At 45.8% G+C, this 21,421-nt stretch overlaps 1 protein-coding gene across 4 annotated transcripts in view; it reads left to right on the plus strand.

Moving 5' to 3' along the window:
* Window positions 1–21,421, plus strand: part of MATN2 (matrilin 2) — a 140,132-nt gene that overhangs the window by 45,845 nt on the left and 72,866 nt on the right. For all 4 annotated transcript variants that reach the window (XM_014847769.3, XM_014847771.3, XM_014847772.3 and 1 more), the window contains exons 3-4: window positions 8,627–9,196; window positions 17,603–17,725. In XM_014847769.3, the coding sequence (XP_014703255.2) occupies window positions 8,627–9,196; window positions 17,603–17,725 (693 nt within the window). The remainder of the gene's footprint in view (window positions 1–8,626; window positions 9,197–17,602; window positions 17,726–21,421) is intronic.

Here is a 21,421-nt window from a genome sequence, read left to right on the forward strand (position 1 = left end):
GACCCTTAGGATGATGGCTTTTGAAGAAATTGCTTTGATGAAAGAGCATCCTGAGGCTGATTTATACTGAGAACTTAACAGCTGCCAAATCCAGCTATTGTGACTGATCAATGAAACTCACCAAAATATTCATTTATGGGAAAGTTCTGCTACAAAGAGAGGAAGAATAAGCTGCATTTCTTGGGCAGTCTCTCTGTTCTCCAAGGCTGGGAAAGCCGTTGGTGAGATGATTAGGGCATTAAGGTCAGGAGGCACCTAATGGGAGGGATCAGAAAGTGTTCTGTTGGCAAGTGGGTTTCATGCCCCAAGCCCCCGCCAGGCACCAGGGGGCGGAAACTTGGGGTGCTGTGTTGAGAGGAATACTGTGGTTGGACTTTGATTCTGAGGCTGGATTTATTAGGGGGCATCTCACAGGTGCTGGGGCTCAGGGCCTTGGGGGCGACGTGCAAGGCTTGTGATTTGTGATCCTGGCTCCAGATTTTATCATGTGACCGGCTGTCAATCCAGATGTCTCCTTTCCTGCGGTTTATACAGTTGATTTTTTGAGCCTTACATGCAGGGCTTCACATTTATACCAATTAGATTTCATCTTATTAGTTTTGACTTATTATTCCAGACCTCAGAAATCCCTTCTGGTCCTGACTCTGTTATTCAGTTTATTGGCGATTCCTCCCAGCATCGTATGTAGTTGTGCAGGGAGAACTACAAGTGCGCCCAGAATTTGGAAAAATGTTTGGAAAACGTTACCAAGTCAGGAATGATTTGTTAATGAGTCCAAGATATGTCTTAGATCCCATTAGGAAGTCCAGGGTGTCTCCTTAATACAATATGATCAAGTTTTCAGGGTACTCCCTGGTGGTTCTTTAGGGAGATGTGAGTAGAGCATGACAGATTCAAAGAAAGCCATAGCTCACCCACTGCATTGTAAAATGTCTGCTGTGAGGTAGTGCAGCAGCCGGCGACTGACTAATAAGGGAATTGGAGAGGGAAGAAGTGATAGTGGTGCTCCAGCCCTGGCCCAGGACCATGGTGCCCCAATCAATTGCCCTAAATACAGGAGAGTTGCAGGTTAAGTTGCACTGGGGGCAAAAATCTGATAGTCCAATCTGCCTCTGAAATATCCATGAAGTCACCTGTCAGTTCTGAGAGTCTGGAGGCACATGGGGATAGAACCACATGAGGTGGCTGCAGGGGCCACGGCTCAGGCATCTGTGGGCCTGGGCTCATCATGGCAGTGGGTAGGATCTCAGTGCTGTGTTACGTGGTAGTCTCTTCTCTCAGTCTGTCTTCTCTCTGCCTGTCTTTCTTTGACAAACTCACATAGTTCAATTCACATAAATCAAATGCTTATGGGATGCGATTTCCCTGAATTCTGATGTGCTGTGTTATATTCTTATAATGGAGGATACATACCACTTTTACAGTTTGAAGAGACTATTTCTTATGATCTTTCCATTTCGTTTGCTTTGACTTCATGCCCACCAGCAGCCCTCCGTCATAAACGTGGCTTTGTCTGGAAGTTCGTGTGCAGACTATTGATATGGCCAGCCTTGTCTGCCCACCCTTCTTATTTCTCATTGAAAAGTAATAAGTTATCACTAATAATCAGACAATGTATCATAAGTATGATTAGCTAATTTACCTTTATTCAGTTTCTTAGAAATGGTGAAGTTAAGTACTTCAGCCTTTGTTGCAGAGCGCAAGGCTCTAAAACCAGGTTGGCAAAATGATTCCATTTTATTGTCTTTAGGCTCTTGGAGTGCCATGTTGAAAGGATCCTGGGGCGGAGTCCAGGCTGAGTGAGAGAGGCCAGAATTGAATAGTAATGTTTACCAAGGTTGAGGAAAAAAAGCCATGCTAGGCCCGCCCTCGAGCCTGGGTGCTAGTCAGAGAGAGAGTCAGAGAGACTAGCCGAGAGATAGCCATCCTCCCTCCCTCCCTCCTTCTCTCTCTCTCTCTGAGCGCTCTGTTTATCTTTTTAGTCTGCCTATTTCATTGTATGCTATTACGGTTTGTCTGTATGCCTGCCTTTCACAACTGGGAGTCTTCCCTTCACCGTATTCACAGAGCCTGATACACAATAGGTACTAAATATCTGTTGAGTGACTGGCTCTACCTAACTGTTCCACACATGTGGAATCTGCATTTCTTCCTCATTAGAGTCAACCATTTGCCTTGCTGAGATCCAAACTATAGACTTCCCCTGATTCTCTTGATCTATCCCATCTAGGAATAAAAAAATAAGTTGTGCATGCCCTTCCCCCCCTCCTTTTTTTTTAAGGTTTTATTTTTCTTTTTTCTCCCCAAAGCCCACCAGTACATAGTTGTATATTTTTAGTTGTGGGTCCTTCTAGTTGTGGTATGTGGGATGCCGCCTCAGCATAGCTTTATGAGCGGTGCCATGTCTGCGCCCAGGATCTGAACTGGCGAAGCCCTGGGCCGCCAAGGTGGAGCGCGCAAACTTAACCACTCGGCCACGGGGCCGGCCCCCTCCCCTTTCTTAAACTGCTAGCTCATAATGATCACGATTCTCTTTCTGTCTCTGTAACCATAAAACAGCTGTCATTTCCCTCCCCAGTGAAGCTTTGAAACTCTTGGTGAGCTAGTTTTGGTCTCTGTCCCTTTATGAAGTTTTAATCATGTTTAACAGTGTTTCTAGTCAATCTTAGGGAATTAAAAGCCCTCTGGTTATTCCTAGTTACGAGAACAGTCTCAGTTCTTGGCTCACTCCCGCTTTCTCCACCATTACTCCTGTCATAAGTCTTGGTGATTTCAGTATCCACGTGAATGATCCCTCAATAGCATTGACTTCCTTTTCTCCAATTTTCTTGTCCTCCACCATATCTCAGCCACGTACCCCTCTTCCCATACTCCTGACCCTGGGGTTTCAGAAACTGCAGTCCCTTCATAATCTCAATTTAAACCCCTATTTTCCCTGCTCCCTGCTTCTAGTATTCCAGCTTCAACGATCTATGCCCTTAGCTGGACTTTGATTTAATCTTGTGACCGTTTCTCTGTCCTTCACCCCCTCATTTCCTCTATTCCCGGCTCCCCCAGTTTAATTCCATAGGAACTCATTACAGTCACTCTGTCACTCTCTGAGTCATCATTCTCACTTGGCTAAATGACATCCGTGGTTAAAGCCACCTTTTGCCTGCTTTCCTCACGTACCTGTGCAGCTGAGTGTAGCTGGAGCAAGACACACAACCGCGTTGACTGACCTCCCTTCAATTCCATGATCCCCACCCTCAAGTCGGCCTTCATGCCACCCAGAAATCATACTCTACTTCCCTAGTCCTTTCCCTCTTGCACTGTCCTAGAAACTGTTACATTTTTTTACTTGTATCATTAAATTTTTCACAGTTCTCTTTTCAAGTGCCCATAAACCATCTGCTTGTGGGAACTTTGCTGGGAATTGTTATGAAGCGTCACATTTTCTGAAATCCATTTCTCTCCCTCACCCCACCCTGAGCATTGGCCCATTGTCCAGACCATATGCCTCTTTTTCCCCACAGTCTCTCAAAGATCGATGACCTCGGCTCTCCGTCACACCTGCCCCATCCTTCAGTCTCCCACCGGCCTTGCTCCTACTGAGCTCTCAATAAGCACTTGGCAAGGGAACAAGAATGGGAACAACCAGCAGCCTGATTTACTGGGCTGCTGCCATTCAGGGAGGCAAGCATCTGTTTTCATCATTTTATTAAATAAAAAAAAATACAAATAGGCATTTAGCAAGGGAGAAGCACTTGGCAGGAGGCAGGCAAGATTGGGCCACAGCTTTCAGGCCCTGATTCCAGGGAAGGAAAAACTGATCCAGAGAGCCGGTGCAGTCCTGGTGCGTCTTGAGCATGTGGGGAACAGCAGGTCTAAAAGGACAGAATCCTCTCTGAGCATTGCTTGGTGGTCAAGAGCGTGGGCTACAGAGCCAGACAAGATGGGTTCAGATCCCGGCTCCTCTGCTCCCTAAGTATGAGACCCTGGGCTAGTTATCCAACCTTTCTTGACTCACTATCCTCCTCTGTAAAATGGGTATAGTAACAGTACCTACTCCCCAAGGGGGATGTGAAGAATAAATAAGCCAACACATGTAAAATACTCAGAACAAGGCCTGGTACTTATTAGGTGCTCAAAAATTGTAGATATAAATTATTATTATTATATTCTCTTTTGAGTCTCACAATAGCCCTGAGAGGTATTATTATCCCCATTTTACAGAAGAAGAGACTAAGGGTCAAAGAGGTTAAGGAGAGGCTTAAGACCACACAGACAGAAAGTGGGCAAGGCTGGCCTTGCACTGAGATCACAGGACTCTACTGCTGTTTTACTGAGCGTTTCAGAGCCCCTTTCAGTCTCCAGATGAAATGATTTTACCCTCATCATAGAGATTCACATCCTTTCCTTCTCCAAACATGCTCTGACCTTCCCAGGCAGATGGCACCAAATATTTACCATACAATTACACGGCCATGATTGAATTTAGCCGGAGCAAGGGAGGCTGATTAGCAACAAGTCTATAACCCCGAGAGGAGGAAATCATTCTGAGGTTGCACACTATAATCCTGCAGGGGTGGGAATGTTGCTGAAAATTGTCCTGGCTCAGGTTCGCCCTCTCTGCAAGGCGTTTGCCCAATACATGGGCTTTAGTCGTGAAGGACTAGAAGGAAGATCGTGTGTATTCTTCTCTCAGGCTAAGGAGACAGGGATGCCGTTTATCAGAATCAGTGTGTAAGAGGAACACACCTAGAAGAGAGTCCATTTTCTGGAAAGACCTCTTGGCAGTTCCCATGTGGAGAATAGTTCAAAATGCCCCCATGTGTTTGCAAAGCTCATATTGCAATGCCAGCTCTATTGAGAATTTTCCAAGGCACCAGTATGTTCCCAGGTCTGACCTTAATGAGCCCTGAGATCTCACAGAGGTAGAGTCACCTCTCAGCCTCAGTTTCCTCTTCTGTAAAGTGAGTGACTTGGACTCTATTTAATCCCTCCAGCTCTAAGATTTTATTAGTCTATGAGTCCACGAACCAAAAGTGGCTATGTGCCCTCATAAAATGGCGAAGATTTGGGTTTTAGAATCTGTGTCTCTCATAGCAGGACCCAGACCTGCTCTAGAACTTTTGACTTAGCGGTTTCAACCACCTCCTTGACCCAACTGCTCTGACTCAATCCTTCCACCTGCAGCCTTGCTCCACTACTCAGAATTCCATCTAATTCCACGAACGTGGACCGAAGACTTTCTGTATTCCCGACTGCACAGCTGCAAAGATGAGTGAGATTAGTTTCCCACTTTTGGGAATTCACAGTGATAGTGAGGTCAAGACTTGCCAGAACTTCTTTTCTGCAGAGATCTCTCAGTACCTAAACTAGTGGTTCCCAGAGTCTGGTCCCCGGACCAGAGACTTCACCCAGGAACTTGCTAGAAATGCAAATTTTCAGGCAGCATCCTAGACCTCCAGAATCAGAAACAGAGCCTGGCCCATCACTCTTAGTTTTTAACAAGTCCTCTAGGGAATCGGGGGCGCCTCAAGTTTGAGAACCACGGCACTGGCCCTTTCAAGGATAAGCTGCAAAACTCTGATTCTGAGCTCTCAAGGGACCTGAGGAGACGTCTTGAAGAAAACTCTGTCACTTGGGCTGCCAGCACTCGTTATTTTCAATTCACAATCATGGCTCCCTTGGAAGCTCCAACAACATTTTGGGGTTTTTTTGTTTTTTTTTAAAGATTTTATTATTTCCTTTTTCTCCCCAACACCCCCCGGTACATAGTTGTATATTCTTCGTTGTGGATTCTTCTAGTTGTGGTATGTGGGATGCTGCCTCAGCGTGGCTTGATGAGCAGTGCCATGTCCGCGCCCAGGACTCGAACCAACGAAACACTGGGCCGCCTGCAGCGGAGCGCGCGAACCCAACCACTCGGCCACGGGGCCAGCCCCCATTTTGGGGGTTTTTTAATGGTATTTTTGTAAATGTCCATTTTTTTTGTGGTATTTTTGTAAATGTCCAGGCGTTGTGAAAACTACTCCTTTGTTTTGACGGGAACTAATCCAGTTTAAGCACTTAATTCCCCATGGAACTTCCAGGCTTCCCTTTAAATCGATTGCGATGCTTGGTGGGATGTTGACGCCATGACTAAGACCCACAATCAGAATCGCAGTTCCAGCTTCCAAAGACCCCAGAGGAAGAGAGTGCTCAGAGGGTCAGTCCGCTGTCACCCTTCCTCCCTCCCAAGGAGGCTTCATTAATATCCTCCTCTGTGGCGGGGTCTGAGCCTGGTTCCTGTTCTCTTCAGCAGGTGGGCCACATTCTCTCTGCCGCAAGTTCAGACATGAAGGGTGAGGCAGGTGTGGCTCCTCAAGAGGGCCCAGTCTGCGTCCTTGCCCTTGTCTTCTTTCCTGGGACCTGCAAGTCTCTCATCCACTGCTCCAACCAAGGGCCATATGCTAGACCAGAGCACCTTCATGAAAATTAGAAAAAGGCACCCCCTCTGGCTGCCTCTCAGGGTGGGTGCAGCCCTTGGAGCTCAGGGCTCGGCTGGATTTCAGCCCACTCGCCACCTTGGGCAGGTGCCTGACTGCGGCACAAACTACACAGCCATAAATAGCAGCCTGCTGCTACCCAGGCTGGGCCTGGCAAAAATGAGGGCTGAGCCAGGAGAGAAGTAGGGGCTGATGTGGGCGGAGGAGAGCCTGTATATGCAGCTACTACATGTTGGGGCTTCCCCCATGCTGGGCCCAAGGTTACGCTCTTTACCCTCATCATTTCCTTAAATTCTCACAACCACCCACTGAGGTGAGTACTAGTGTTGTCTCTGTATAATTTTTCTTTTTCTAAATTATAAAGTATTTTCAACTCTCAGGGCCTCCATTTTCTCATCTTTCCAATGGGTATGATACTCTTAGCTCTTTTCTCAAGAGCTTGTTCTGAAAATCAAATGAGACCATAGTGATGAAAGCTCTCTGGAAAAAAGGTTTTAAAACAGCCTACAAATGTCAGGTTTAATATTAATCTTATCCCTGGGTCATCAAAGGTGGTTTCTGTGGGTTCTAGTTTGAGAAACTCACCTTAAATTCACACAGCCCCCAGTGTTAGATGTGAATGCCACAGAAGGTAGGTTTCCCACCAGGGTACTGGCATATGGGGGTGCTTCCTCCCTTAAAATCGTTAGGCTTGTGAAGCTGCTGTGGATGAGGTGTGTGTGCAGGCGCTCAGGGGCGAGTCATGGCCTGGCAAGCCAGCTTGGACGGGATGACCTCATGGGCCTTTCCCACTTCTCATTTTGATGACTGGATTCACTGTTTCGTTTTTGGCTTTCTCTCTCTTTTGCACAGCTGTGATGATTGGGATTTAGGGCAAGCATTTGGGATCCCTTTCTAATCCCTGTCAAATCCAGATTTAGCTGCAAAGTCTGTGAAAGGGACAGGGGAAGAGAGGAGAGGGGAGGAGGGACCTGCCCTGGCTGGAGGCAGTAGCTCAGAACCTCTGAGAGAGTCCGACAGGAACACCCAACTTCCACTCTTGGAGGCAGGAGGCCTCTCATCTCATCCAATGTCATCCTCATCCCAGATGTAGAAGGGATGGGTTTCATCTTTGGACTCAAACCTCTTATAACCTTCTTGTTTGGGTGCTTAAGGAATAAGTATGGTGGTTGTAGTGGTAAGAAAGAGACTTAATATTTGCCTTTTTCCAATTTAACAGTGTCCTCTGTTGAAATGTTTCTTGGCTGGGTCCCTTCTCCATTTCCACTATTGCCCCCCTGATTGAGAGTGAGTCCCCTTCTCACGTATTAGTGCAACAATGGTCTGGATCATCCACCTTGCAAACCACTGCCACACTCAGTTGATTTTTTATTATATAACTTCCCTACAGGAGAAATGTTACATAATATGATGCTAATTTTATTGTGCACATCACCTGTGGCATCACATACAGATTTCTCAGTCTGAATTTAAAGGCCTTTTATAAGCAGCTTCCAGCTACCCCTTCAACCTAATTTCTATCTGCAACTCCTGGCAGTTCCTTCATCACTTATTCTGTTGTCCAACGCTTGGGCTGTTGTTGATGCGTCCCTCTCAATTTGTTTCTTCTCTCAGTCCAAACACTATGCATCTGTAAAGCCAGCTCATGTCCCATTGTCCCCAGCCCACTAATGTCTCTGTCCTCTGAACATCTAGTGCCAGCACCACACATTTTCTTACTAGTTATTCTTTCATTTGTTCCCTTAGTTAAGTCTCCCCAGGTAGACTGTAAGCTCCTTGACATTGGTCCCTATCCTAAGCTTCTTCCATATTCTCTGTAGTATCCAGCTAAGCTTATGTGGGATGCAGTAAATAATAAAGTCATTTTGACCCTGATCAGGTGTTTGCCCACCTAAAAACTGCATTGATGACTTTCTAGAAACTGAAGTGTTCATTTATCTTGTGATAAGAAATAGTATCCGTTTGTAGCCAATACTCCTGATCACTCAGTCATGCACGTATGTACCCTTATGACTTTCCTGAGTGGGGAAGAAAAACTGCTGAAGATTGGAGGTTTGACAGGTAATCCCCAGCCCTAGGATTTCCAACAACAGTCAACCTGCACTGGGTCCTTTACATTCTTATAATGTGTTTGACCTCTCCTCTTTCCCCAGAGAGCTCCTGTGAGAATAAGCGGGCAGACGTGGTCTTCATCATTGATAGCTCCCGCAGTGTCAACACCCACGATTATGCAAAGGTCAAGGAGTTCATTGTGGACATCTTGCAATTCTTGGACATTGGCCCGGATGTCACCCGAGTGGGTCTACTCCAATATGGCAGCACCGTCAAGAACGAGTTCTCACTCAAGACCTTCAAGAGGAAGTCTGAAGTGGAGCGTGCTGTCAAGAGGATGAGGCACCTGTCCACAGGCACCATGACAGGGCTAGCCATCCAGTATGCCCTGAACATCGCATTCTCAGAAGCAGAAGGGGCCCGGCCCCTGAGGGAGAATGTGCCACGGGTCATAATGATCGTGACAGATGGGAGGCCACAGGACTCAGTGGCTGAGGTGGCTGCAAAGGCACGGGACACAGGCATCCTGATCTTTGCCATTGGCGTGGGCCAGGTGGACTTCAACACACTGAAGGCCATTGGGAGCGAGCCCCACGAGGACCATGTCTTCCTAGTGGCCAACTTCAGCCAGATGGAGTCACTGACCTCAGTGTTCCAGAACAAGTTGTGCAGTAAGTCCTGCTCCTCTGTGGCTCTACTAGGGGAATCATTAGGATTCATTCATTCATCTTCCAGTGTTCATTCTGTGCTATCTCATCCCAGGAACTATACTGGCAAGGGGTGTTCAGTAAAGGCCAAGATAGACATGGTGTTCTCTTGAGGCTTACACTCTGGCCAAAGAGACAGATAGTAAGCATACAATTACATAATAAGTAAGTAACTGCAGTTGTAACAGTGTAATGGAGGAAAAATTCAGAGCAGGACCTGACGTAGGCCAGGGTGCTGGGGGAGATTTCCCTGGGGAAGGGACATTTAAACCCAAAGTGCAGAATGAGTAAGAGTAGATAGGTGAATTTTTCTCCAGCACATGGAACTGCCCTGGCTTTCCCTAAGTTAGAATTCATGAGTTGGAGTAGGGATGGGAATGGGAGGGCAAAAATAAGAACATAATTTCTCCTTGGATGGTGTGGAGTACCAAGCGTTTTGACCCCACTGTGGTGCTAGCAGTAGGTGTTTTCTCAACTGACAAAGAGGCCCAGTGTACAAGGAGGACCAAGATGTGGTCCTGGTGCCTTCCCACTGTTAAGATGGCAAGTGCCCCCCATCCCTTCTTCAAGGTAATGACTCCCCAAGACCTTAAGCTGCATTCTACTTTAAGGGTTTTCTTCCCTTTCTTGCTTTCTAACCCTACTCTCCACAAGCCTTCCCTCTCCCTTCCTTCCCAGCCTCCTCCCAGTTACCTCCAAGCCAAGCTCCTGCCTCAACTTTTTTTTTATGGCGGTAACATTGGTTTATAACATTATGTAAATTTCAGGTGTACCTCATTATATTTAGATTCCTGTGTAGATTATATCATGTTTACCACTCAAAGACTAATTAAAATCCATCACCACACACATGTGCCTAATGCCTCAGCTTTTTCCAGAAGGCCAACTTGCTTTCTCCCCGGTTTCTTGCTTCTGCTGCTGTCTTCTCGTCCTTTCCTCCTCCTGGAGGGAAGGGGCCGAGGGTGCCAACCCAGGCTCCACTCTGGTCCCTGGAAACTGGAAATGTGCCTCCTGACCTGGTAAACAGTGTCCAGTCCTGCCTTGCCCATTGGTCCCTGTCACCCCAACTGCCATGCTTCTTTGATGGAAAAACAAAAGGAAACATCTATTTTGAAATGACTAGTATTTCCATGGAGTATGAGTGAAGAATGAGCTTAAGGACTGGACTCATCTCCAGTTCTCCAGGAGCAAGAACCTGCCTCTCTGGGGCCCTGAGAAACCATTCTCAGTAGGTGGCAAAGCCTAGGTGCCCCCCACTGAAGCCTCAGGGAGGAAGAACCATGTGTTTTTGATGTGTCTTTTTTAAAAAAATCCCCTGCTGAGAACTAACCTCACAAAGCAGAGACCCCATTGTTTCTTGACTCCAAAATCAAAAGATTTACTTAAAAAAATCAATGCCATGAAGGAAAAAGAAACTTTCTCTGCAATGTCACTTGGAAAATGTTCAGAAGTGCCATTTCCCCTGGCGCCACACAGGGCTGTGTTATTGTGGTGTGCCATGGCCTCAGTCACCTGGAAAACTTCAGCCAGTACACGCACTGCAAACATTTTCAAGGTTTATGACTTTAAATGACTTCTGCAGAATTTTTGTTCCCCTTTTCCTGGAAATATTAAAAAAGAAATTGGTTCCATAATAGTTTTGACGGGTTTATTCATTTGTCTTGGAAAATGTTAACGGAGGAGTTCTTTTATAAGCACTCTGGATTTATCAGCAAATGGAAAGGTAATATGATGAGGCCGAGGATGTGGACTTGTCCATAGAAGAAACTTCTCTGTGCTTTATCGTCAGGCAGCAAAATTAAAAGGCAGTTTGGATTTTTCCTCTCTTTGCTGTAATCTGGAAGCTCTAAGAAAACCTCGGTATTATGCCATTCTTGCGTTTGTTAGTGTGGCCTGAGAACCAAATCCACCCCCTGACGCCCTCCCACGAGACCACCTCCTCTCTCACCACCTCACAGGGTTCTGCTGAGCAGCCTCCTCAACCCAACCGTCTTGAAAGGTTGAGGAGTCCCCAGGGCCTCTTTATCAGCTGTGCTGTAAAGATCGCAATAACTAACATTTACAAAGCACTTTCTCTTATGTTTTTGCATGTGGTCCTCACTAAAATCTGGGGAGGCAACGCAGTACTATCCTCCCTCTTTACAGGTTAGTAAACTTGCTGAGTGAATCCCCCAGGACAAACAGCCAGGAGCTCTTGCTCATTTCATGCCTCCGCACGTCGGGAGTTATAAATTCCTCCTTTAAGGTAAACCATTTTCTGGTGGCGACCTCCACAGTCAGGCCCTGCTCAGGAAACCAGCGTTGAGGTTGACATTAACCTCAGAGTTTGACAGGGGGCCTTTGTACAGTGGGGAGTAGCAGACTGGGGTCTCAGCGACCCTACCTGCCAGCTGTGTGCTGCTGAGCACATCTGTAAAATGGGGGTTTTACCTGCAAAGGGGAGATGTATGAATGTATGAACAGGCGTTATAAACTGTAGAGCCCTATTCAGTGTGCACAGTGCTGTGTATGATTAGTCAAATACATGGAGTACCAGCAGGCTAGGCAGATGTCCTGTTGTGATCTGTACTTCATTTATCAGACAACAATGATGAGCGTCTTCCAAGTCGCAGATGACATCGCTGAGGTTTTGGAAGTCTCGTTTGTTCCTTAAACGTTTATTGAGCTACACTCTGGTAATAACAGCTAATTTTGTCCTGGGCAAAGTACTTTCCACACATGATTTCATTTAATGCTTATAAAAACCCAATGAGGCAGTATGACTGTTATCCCCGTTTTACAGAAGTGGAAAGTGAGGCTTACGAAGGATAAGCAACTTCAAGTCACAGAGTTGGAGATTCAGACTGCAGCCTCTCTGGCTCCACAGCTCTTACCCTCCACATGCCAAGGCCTGAGGGTTCCAGGCTGGTGGAAAGATGCTCTCATCACAGAGAAATGGGATGTTGGCTATAGAAAGTGTATACTTCAGAGGCCTTGGAAAGTCACCTAGCACTGGGGGACCTCTGATCAAAGAATGCCTGGGTCTGCCTAAGGGCTTCAGGAGAAATTTAAAGAGGAGATAATAATAATCACTGACATTTATTGATAGTGATATATACATTTGCTGTTTTGAGCTATTAGCATGTGTTGACTCATTTTATTCACACAACAAACCTATGAAGTAGGTGCTGTTATAATTCCCATTTTACAGAAGAGGAAATTGAGACCTAGAGGTTCAATAATGTGTCCAAGGTGAGACAGTGCTGAGTGGTAGAGTTGAGATGCGAACCCTGGCATTCTGGCTCAGAACTTGCATCTTAACTGCTATGTGCTACACAGACTTGGAAGATGAGTAGGCGTTTACTGGTTAGAGATGTGTAGGAAGGGCAATTGCAGTAAGCCAGGAAAGGAGTGGTATTTTCAATAGTTTTTTCTATTTCATTAAAAAAAAAAAACCCAAACCAAAAAACGATTCCAGATTCTTTGTTAATTTTGTGACCTGCTAAGGAGACATGACCCACAGTTTGCAAAATGCTGACGAAGGGCTAGGCGGGGAAGTGGAGGTCATGGTGCAAGTAGGGACGTGACTCCAGAGGGAAGAAGGGCTGAGGCTCCTGTGTGAGGGCTGGGCTGAAAAGTGCTGCTGGAGCTGCAGATTGGAGGAGACAGGCCGTCTCCTTGGGTGATGAGGGCAGGAAACTTTATCATACCATCAGAAAGAGATTAGGCTCTGGAACCAGACTGCCCTTGAGTGGGAGTCCTGGCTCTGGCTCCCCCTGGCTGTGTGGAGGTGAACTTGGGCACAGCCATGGCTTTATACCCATGGGCAGTGAATTCCCACACCAACCACAGCGAGGGGGGACTCCTGCGGTTGCATTCTTAGGCCACCCCTGAGACCACCAGAGAAACTTGGAGGCCAGGTGTCCTGTGAATTGAGGCCCTGTCTACAAGATGACCAAAACCTACACATCCTGGGGTTTGCCATTTTTGCCACCCAGTGAGAGAGGCCACTGAATTTAGGGGCTGAAAAATGCCTGTCTATCCTGAGCCTTCTGATGACTCATTGTAACCTGGGCAGGGCTGCTTTTAATTAACCTCTTGGTACCTGCTTTATCAGCCTAGCTTGATATTTGAAGCCCTGAGGCTGGCTGTTTCTACTCTAATAGCCCCACGCCACCGAGGCCAGGAATAATTTCAGGCCCTAATAGTATTCCTAAGACACACCTTTTAGCAACCAGCCCGGGCAAAGTCTGCACCTATTGCACCCCTTTGAGGCCCTGTTGTTAAGTGGGAGGCCAGATTAATGTCAATAGCCATTGACTTTACATACCCAGTAACTGTTCTTTTCAAGACCCCAATCAGTCCCACCACTCTTTTGATCCTTCTTGTAGTCATTCATGCAGTCATGAATACACATTCATACTTCTTAGTTAAAAAATCCAGTCCTGCCAATGACTTAGTCTGCTAGTTAGTGATTCCTTCCCCAGAATGCAAAGCCTTGACCCAGTTTCAACCCAGAAGGCCTGAGAAATGAGTCCACTGGCAGGCCAGTGGAGGAGGCAGGACTATCATCTCCCCTTCAATCACACCACAGAGGCCTGTCCCACGGGGACAGCAAGGCACTGGGGCCCAGATACTCTTAGAAAGACCGATCACTCATCCATAACGTTTTACAGAGAAAATTTTTACTCTATCGTAGTAAAAATGTTTGGCATTCTTTTGCTTGAAAGTAATAGAAATTCAACTTTAATTACCTTTTAAGGGTGGATTGTGTTATATGACTCAAAGAAATAAGGAGAGGAGTAATGAATGGCAGTCCTGCTTTCTCTCCGTCTCCTCTCTCTGCTTCCCCTTCCTCTCTGGCCCTTGGGCAGAACACTGGCACCCTGTCAGCCCTCCAGATGTACTTGCCTTTGGTTTAAGACCCATTTTTCTCAGTTCTAGTTCCTAAATGCCAAGAAAGGACTCTTATTGTCAAACCTGTACCAATCAATGGCATCAGGAGTGGGGCTACCTCATACCATCAAGTAGCTCCCACAGTTACCACACATTTGGAGTGAGAAGGAAGGGCAGTTTCTAGAAAAAGAGGATACTACACAGGCAAAATAATGTGTCTATACTGAGGTCCTTAGACACCATTCATGCCTTTATTCTACAGATAAAGAAATAAGCCAAAAAGAGCTCCCCAACTTCCTTGACCTTCCATCACTTGTTTGAGGTAGAAGGGAGCTGAAACACAAGTCTTCCGGCTTCGAATACAGGGCTCTTTCTATTACACCAAGTTACTGTATTGTCTCCTAATTCCAGTTTCTTTTATGGTACATGGCAAAACAAGCCTTAGTAATGACCTGTCACTCCAAGCCCAATGCAATAGTTCTTTTTTTTTTTTCTTAAGATTGGCACCTGAGCTAACAACTGTTGCCGATCTTTTTTCTGCTTTTTTTCCCCAAATACCCCTGGTACATAGTTGTATATTTTAGTTGTGGGTCCTTCTAGTTGTGGCATGTGGGATGCCGCCTCAGCATGACCTAATGAGTGGTGCCATGTCTGCGCCCAGGATCCAAACCGGCAAAACCCTGGGCCACCAAAGCGGAGCGCACCAACTTAACCGCCTGGCCACGGGGTCGGCCCCCTGCTGTAGTTCTTTTAATTCTCCCGCTTGACAGGTGAAGAAAGTAGAGTTAGAGAAATTAAGTAATTCATACAAGGTCATAATAATTGGTGAAGCTGAGCTTTAGTCTATTTCCAGAAGCCATCCTCTTTACCACTGTGCTGTCTGCTGCCCAGCAGATATTTCTCTGCCTCACACCTCCTGACTCCGTATGTTATCTGCCACAGTCCCAGTGAGAAGACCAGCACCGGGCTCATCACTTGGGCCTCGCATCAGTGGATAACTGCTGAGCAGCTGGTTGCCTAGACTTTAGACGTCCTTCATCACAGAGGAAAATAGTGACACGCTGCGAGTTACTCAGGAACGCCCCCGTGCCCGTGTGTAATTTGACTATAGCAGTTCAGGAAAAGAACAGAGCCTTCCAGGGTGCAAAGCAAATGCAAGTTCAAAACAGGGTAATGATTTTTTTCCTCATAAGACTGTCAAAAACTTAATGTTTGATAATCCTGAGTGCTGAAGTTTTGAGGCGTGGGAGTCGTTACTCTCATGCATGGCTGGTGTGAGCCAACTTGCAAAGCAGTTAGGCCACATCTGTTTAAACTAGGACCTGGTCCTCGAGGAACAATTGCACATGTGCTCAAGGAGATGTGTTTGAGAATATTCATCACAACATTGTGAAAGCAAAAATTTGAGAACTGGGGCCAGCCTGGCAGCGCAGCAGTTAAGTGCGCACGTTCTGCTTGGGCGGCCGCGGTTCGCCGGTTCAGATCCCGGTGCGGACATAGCACCACTTGGCAAGCCGTGCTGTGGCAGGCGTCCCACATATAAAGCAGAAGAAGATGGGCACGGATGTTGGCTCAGGGCCAGCCTTCCACATCAAAAAGAGGAGGATTGGCAGTAGATGTTAGCTCAGAGCTAATCTTCCTCAAAAAAAAAAAAAAAAATTGGGGAACTGCTCAAATGTCGACTGATGGGGAAATGGCTAAATAAAATGAGGACTAGTCATACGACCAATGGATAAAGAAATTGAAAGGAATAAACTAGATCTAATGTATTTGATCAAATCTAAGATATACCATTGATTCTCATTATTCTCAGTAATTATCTTCTATAAAGTCATTCTGAACACTGAATTAGCAAATACTGAACCAATGCTCCTAAGGAAAATACAGAGTTAGGTTCCTGCAAGGCTCTGGTCACAACGTTATTGTCAACTGATCAATACATAATCTTGTTGTATGTGTGTTTCTGTTTAAAGATACTTTATTTAATATATATTGTTGATTCGTTAACATTGGACTCACAGCCAACAATGCTATTCTCGCGGCTGAACTAAATTATCTAACACTCATATTCTCCATAAGTACGTCACAGCCTTCTTACACTAGGAGCACTAGACACAGTTCACTAGTACTCCACTTCAGCAAACACTAACACTTTAGCAGTATGCTTGGGGCCATTTTAAACAGCAAAATCACCAACAAAAAGCAGAAAAATGCAAAAAACATGGCACTAAATAGACCTTGGAAAGGACGCTTGTTTACAGTCTGCGAGCTGAAAGAAGGCAGAGCAGCTCCTTGTTCAGCCTCAGCTGGGAGTGTGCACATCAGGCAACTCAAATTTTTCATTCCTCTGAGCATGTCCACAAATGACTATGAAAGCACTATGAGTATTGATTTTAGGGTTACAAATAAATTTTAGCAAGTAGGTGAATTCACAAATGCGGAGTCTGCAAATAATAAGGATCAACTATTTGTATCTTCACCTTTTAACGTTTCACAAATTGGAGTACATCTTAGATTCCATGAAAGATAGTATATATATCAATATAGATAGAATCTGTGATTAATGTTGAGTGTAAAACCAAGGTGAAGATCAATATATAGAAGATGAACCCATGTATATAAAATAAAAGACCACCATGCTTCTCCTTTGCTACATATAGTTAATGCATATTGAGGATTCCGCTGGGCACTATTCTAAGCACTTTACCATCTTAATTATTTTAACCCTGACAAGGCACTTCTGAGGTAGGTGCTATTTTATCCCCATTTCATACAAAGAGTTTAAGAAAATTGCCCATGGTCAGAAAAACAGATGTTTATTTCACACCAAAGTAAAAATGACTGACTGGATTTAATCTATGAACTTTCCTAACATTATTTGTATCTTAACAGGAGCTAAAACACAGACTATAATAAACTCAGAACAATCATTCTAAATTGTATTGTTATGAAATAAAGTTTTACTCCTCCAGTTCATTTACTGCCCACCATATTTCTTACTTAGAAGTAAAGAGACTCCTTGGGACTTATGATCCTGAGAAACTGTTGGTTCTTAACCACATCCTTATTTAATAGCTTTTCCTCCAACCCCGCTGCTGCTTACTGAAAATACACACGTTTACCAAAGCCCCTTCCGGTATCAACAAACTTTCTGCCTACCAGTTGGGGATTATTAATTGAACTGTGAAATTTCTGTTTTTGTAGGTCATTTTGACCTATTTTTAGTTGGATATCAGCAATTTTATGTGGCTCAGCCTAACATCATTTCCCTTTGACCCTCCGTGGCTCTTTATCTATATATTGCTGATGGCATTTATTTAGAACTGTCTTGTCCAATTAGAGGCTGTAAACCCTCTTGAGGGTAGGGACTGCAGCTTGTTTCTCTTTGGATCCTGCTCTGTCTTTCCCAGAGCAGCTCCTGAATAAATGTTTCCAAGTGGATGAAGTTAGAGAAGGCATCATCATTGCCTTAACTTGCTGTCTCTTCCCTTTCAGCGGTCCACATGTGCAGCATCCTGGAGCATAACTGTGCCCACTTCTGCATCAATACCCCTGGCTCATACGTCTGCAGGTGCAAACAAGGGTACATCCTCAGCTCGGATCAGAAGACTTGCAGAAGTAAGATTGCTTTACTGACATATCTGTACTGTCCTCCTTGGCTCTCCTGCTCTCTCTTCTTTTATCTAGGCCCATTTAATTCATCTGTGGCCCCTCACCCAACCAAGTCATCATCTCGCTAAGATTTCGTAACTCATGTATTTTGTGTTGAAGCACTCCCCTCTCTGCCATCGTAGCACCTGGGCCAGAGCTGGGCACATGGTAGGCCGTCAGGAAGAGTTTGGAAGATGGTTGGAGGTACCTTTGCAGAATAGCCTCCTTGAATTCATGAGCTGGTGTCCTTTACTTCCAAGCTGTTCTTTAGGGGGAACCGCTAGAGAGCCTTTTCATCCACTGTCTCTATTACCTGGATCCTGAGGAATTGTTTCTGTATTTTATTCTCTCCTTTGAAGCATAGACTTAGGGTGAGTTATCAACATTGGCTGGGAACGATTATACAAGTTCTGTTTTAGAGGTGTGCCAGGATCAGGTTGCTTCGGTGAGGGACACTTTATAGGTTTCCTAAATTAAAAAGGGAAAACAGATATAAAGTGCTAATAAAACTCACATTCTCTTTTTTGGCCAAGCCCCAAAACTAGACAATATATTGACCTTTTAGTGAGCATGAGGTAACCGCCTCTTAGAGGAGAGAATTATCCAGACTGAGTGTTGTACCTATACTTTTTTTTTAAGTTTTAAGTAAAGCCACTGTATTAGCCCATAGACAACCAGGCTACCAAACCAGGCTTCCTCAAGACATGAGGAAGATTGGCCCACAGGAAGGCAAATAAAACTCAGCTGCTCTCACGCGTAGTTCATGCAATGCGTAATTGTTATTATACCGCATGGTAAGCAATTAAGCATTAATGGAAAACAGTTTGCACAAATGGCTGTAATTAGTATCATGTTTTTAGAGCCAAACCACATTTTCCTTTCCTCTTCTCACTTTTCAGTTTTGAGGTTGAGAGTGGTTGGCGAGAGGCCTCTCTGCGCCCCAAGATTAAGTAACATGTGCTTGATCCTCCAGTTCTAGGGCCTGGAGAAGCCCCATGCCCTTGGACTCTGTGAATCCCAGGGGTCTCTCTGTTCTTGGGCTCCTCTCAGGCCCCAGAATCATCCTGATCTTCTGCTTGAACCTCTGACCCTTCTTCAGTTCCCACAATAAAATCACTCACATCAAATACTCATGGGTTTAATAGAATTTACTGGAGAACTGGGGGAGCCCAGGAAAGGTCACCTCACACACTGCTCGGCAAACAACCTAAACATCTTTTTAGACACTCCCCAGCCTCTTCAGGAGCTCTCTCTGCCCACTCCTCCCAGCCTCTTCAGGAGCTCTCCCTGCCCAAGGGCCTTCTCTGCAGAGTGCATGGCCTCCCCCCCCACCTTGCTAACTCCCTTCCTGCCCTTCCCTTCTTAGGAGCACAAGAAATTCCTCTCCTTGTCTCATGCCCCAGTGACCTGTTGAGATCTGGGCATCTGGTGATGTCCATTTTCCATGGGCTGGCTTAGTCAAGCCAGAGGAATTTTGAGACTAGCAAATGAAAAATAAAAAGTTCTCCCCCTACTGTCATGAGCAAGGCCTTCTCCTCATTCTGGGGTTTGCCCATTCCCGCCTGGTCCCACCTCAAGCCCTGAGCCCCCAGGATCTCCCAAGTGCTGGTCTGGCCTTGGCTCCCTCTTGTCTAGGGCAGAGGGTACAAGGAGTGTGATGCAGAAACTGCCTGGGCTTCAGAAAGGCTGATCGGGGGAGGGGTGAGGAGGCCCAAGTGGAGGAGGCACATGAACCTAGGCAGTGGTTCTCAAGCGTCAGTAACTAAGTATCACCCAGAAGCCAACCCCTGGGTCACCCCCAGAGATTCAGAGTCAACAGGTCTGGGGTAAGGCCCAGGAGGCTGCATTTTCAATGACCTTCTGACATAGATTGCTGCCACACTTTCAGATTCCCTGGTGTCAGGCAGAGAGGGGACAGGAGAGAAGGGTTTCGAGTTAAAGGGGAAGGGAAGGGCTGGAGCCAGGGCTCTGCTGTCCCGCCTGAGCCAGCCATCTAGGCACCGAGAAGCTGTTAAACTACGTTTACTGTCGGTGTCAGACTTAGTTTAATATGTGCAGTCATAAAGAGCAGTTCTCTCTCTTTAAGAAAAAAATAATAATAATTCTTTTGCTTGTGTGCCTGAAATTATAGGCCAATGACCTTGTGGAAAGAACAGGGCCTTTATAGTTCACAGACCTGGGTTTGAATTCTGACATTCAGGCTGTGTCTGTCTCACCCTGAGCTGGCTGTTTAAACTCCTTGACTCAACTTCCTCACCCATAAAATGGGAAGGGTGGTGAGACATAGCTCATCGGTAAGTCCTTGTTAGCTGTGGTTTTGATCTGGCGGACAGTTAAAGGTTGTGCCAAGGGAAGGCTGGGCCGTACCCTGACCTGTTGATGAGCTGGTTGCAGGGACCTGTCCCTGGCAACACCGAGAGACTCAGTGGGCCTGGAGAGGAATGGGACATGGCCATTTCCATTTGGGGCATATAAGGTGTGCCAGGCAGCATGCAAATGACTGGAAATAAAATAGTGAATAAAACAGCAATGCTCCTGCTCTCCTGGAGCTCACATTTTTGCATGGGAGTAAATCAAATAAACAACCAAGATAATTGCAACCAAAAGTGATTGCAGCCCATGCCCAACTTGGTGTGCTGCACACAAGGTCGGGCCTAACTGTAGCCACGTATTAGTGTCTGCCATGTGCCAGGAGCTCTCCTAAGGGCTTTATATCTGTCTCATTTAATTCTGACAATGAGCTCTTAAAGTAGGTTTATCACTTTCATTTTACAGATAAGGTACAAAAAAAAGGTTAGACAATTTATTCAAGGCCATATGACTGGTAATGTGACCAAACCAGAATCCAAATCCTGTTATGTGTGACCTCATATTCCTAGCTCTTAACCACCATTTGATACCGTCACATGATCCTTGAGGGCCCCCAGATGGCAGCAGGGCAACCATGCAAGCGGACATACTCCTCCAAGCCCAGGACAGGCAGATTCAAAAACTCACTGATCCCAGGGGAGACTCAGAACTAATTCATCAGGACTAACATTCAAATGATTGTCATTCCCCCAAGTCCACTACCAACTGCTGTGATAGTGTCATTGTAGAGAATGATTGTGAGAGGGCCTCTTAGATGATCCCTTTCAAATACAAACACGCACACACATACACCTTATCCACCATTTTCTATCCATACCCTGCCCGTATGGAGAGAGGAGACAGACACAGCTAATTCATAGGTTCTTCGAGTGGAAATAGACCTTGGCTATCAGACTTTTAGCTCCTTCTGCCACATAACCCAGGAATTCTATTCCTTCCTGGTGTCCCAGATGGTCGATGGTGCATGTCCAACCACCATCATGCATCTGGGACTCCAGGTCATTGCAAAGCACTTGCAATCCCACCTTTAGGCAGCCTGGATCAGTGGTTTAGCCGAAATCCTGCTTTCTATAATTCCCACCTTTGATCCTATTTCTGCCATCTGAAGCCATATAGCAAAGTCTATTTCCTTTTCCAAGTAAAAAAAGAAAGCCCTTTGATTATTGAAGAGTGTTATCCCACCCCACCCCCCCATTAATTTTCTCTTTTTCAGGAGAAGCATAAAGATATCTTTAGGTGACCTGGTTTTGGATCTCATCACTGTCCAGATAACCCTCTTCTGGACACCAGTTG

This window comes from Equus asinus, chromosome 12, assembly GCF_041296235.1.
Source record: "Equus asinus isolate D_3611 breed Donkey chromosome 12, EquAss-T2T_v2, whole genome shotgun sequence".
Taxonomy (NCBI): domain Eukaryota; kingdom Metazoa; phylum Chordata; class Mammalia; order Perissodactyla; family Equidae; genus Equus; species Equus asinus.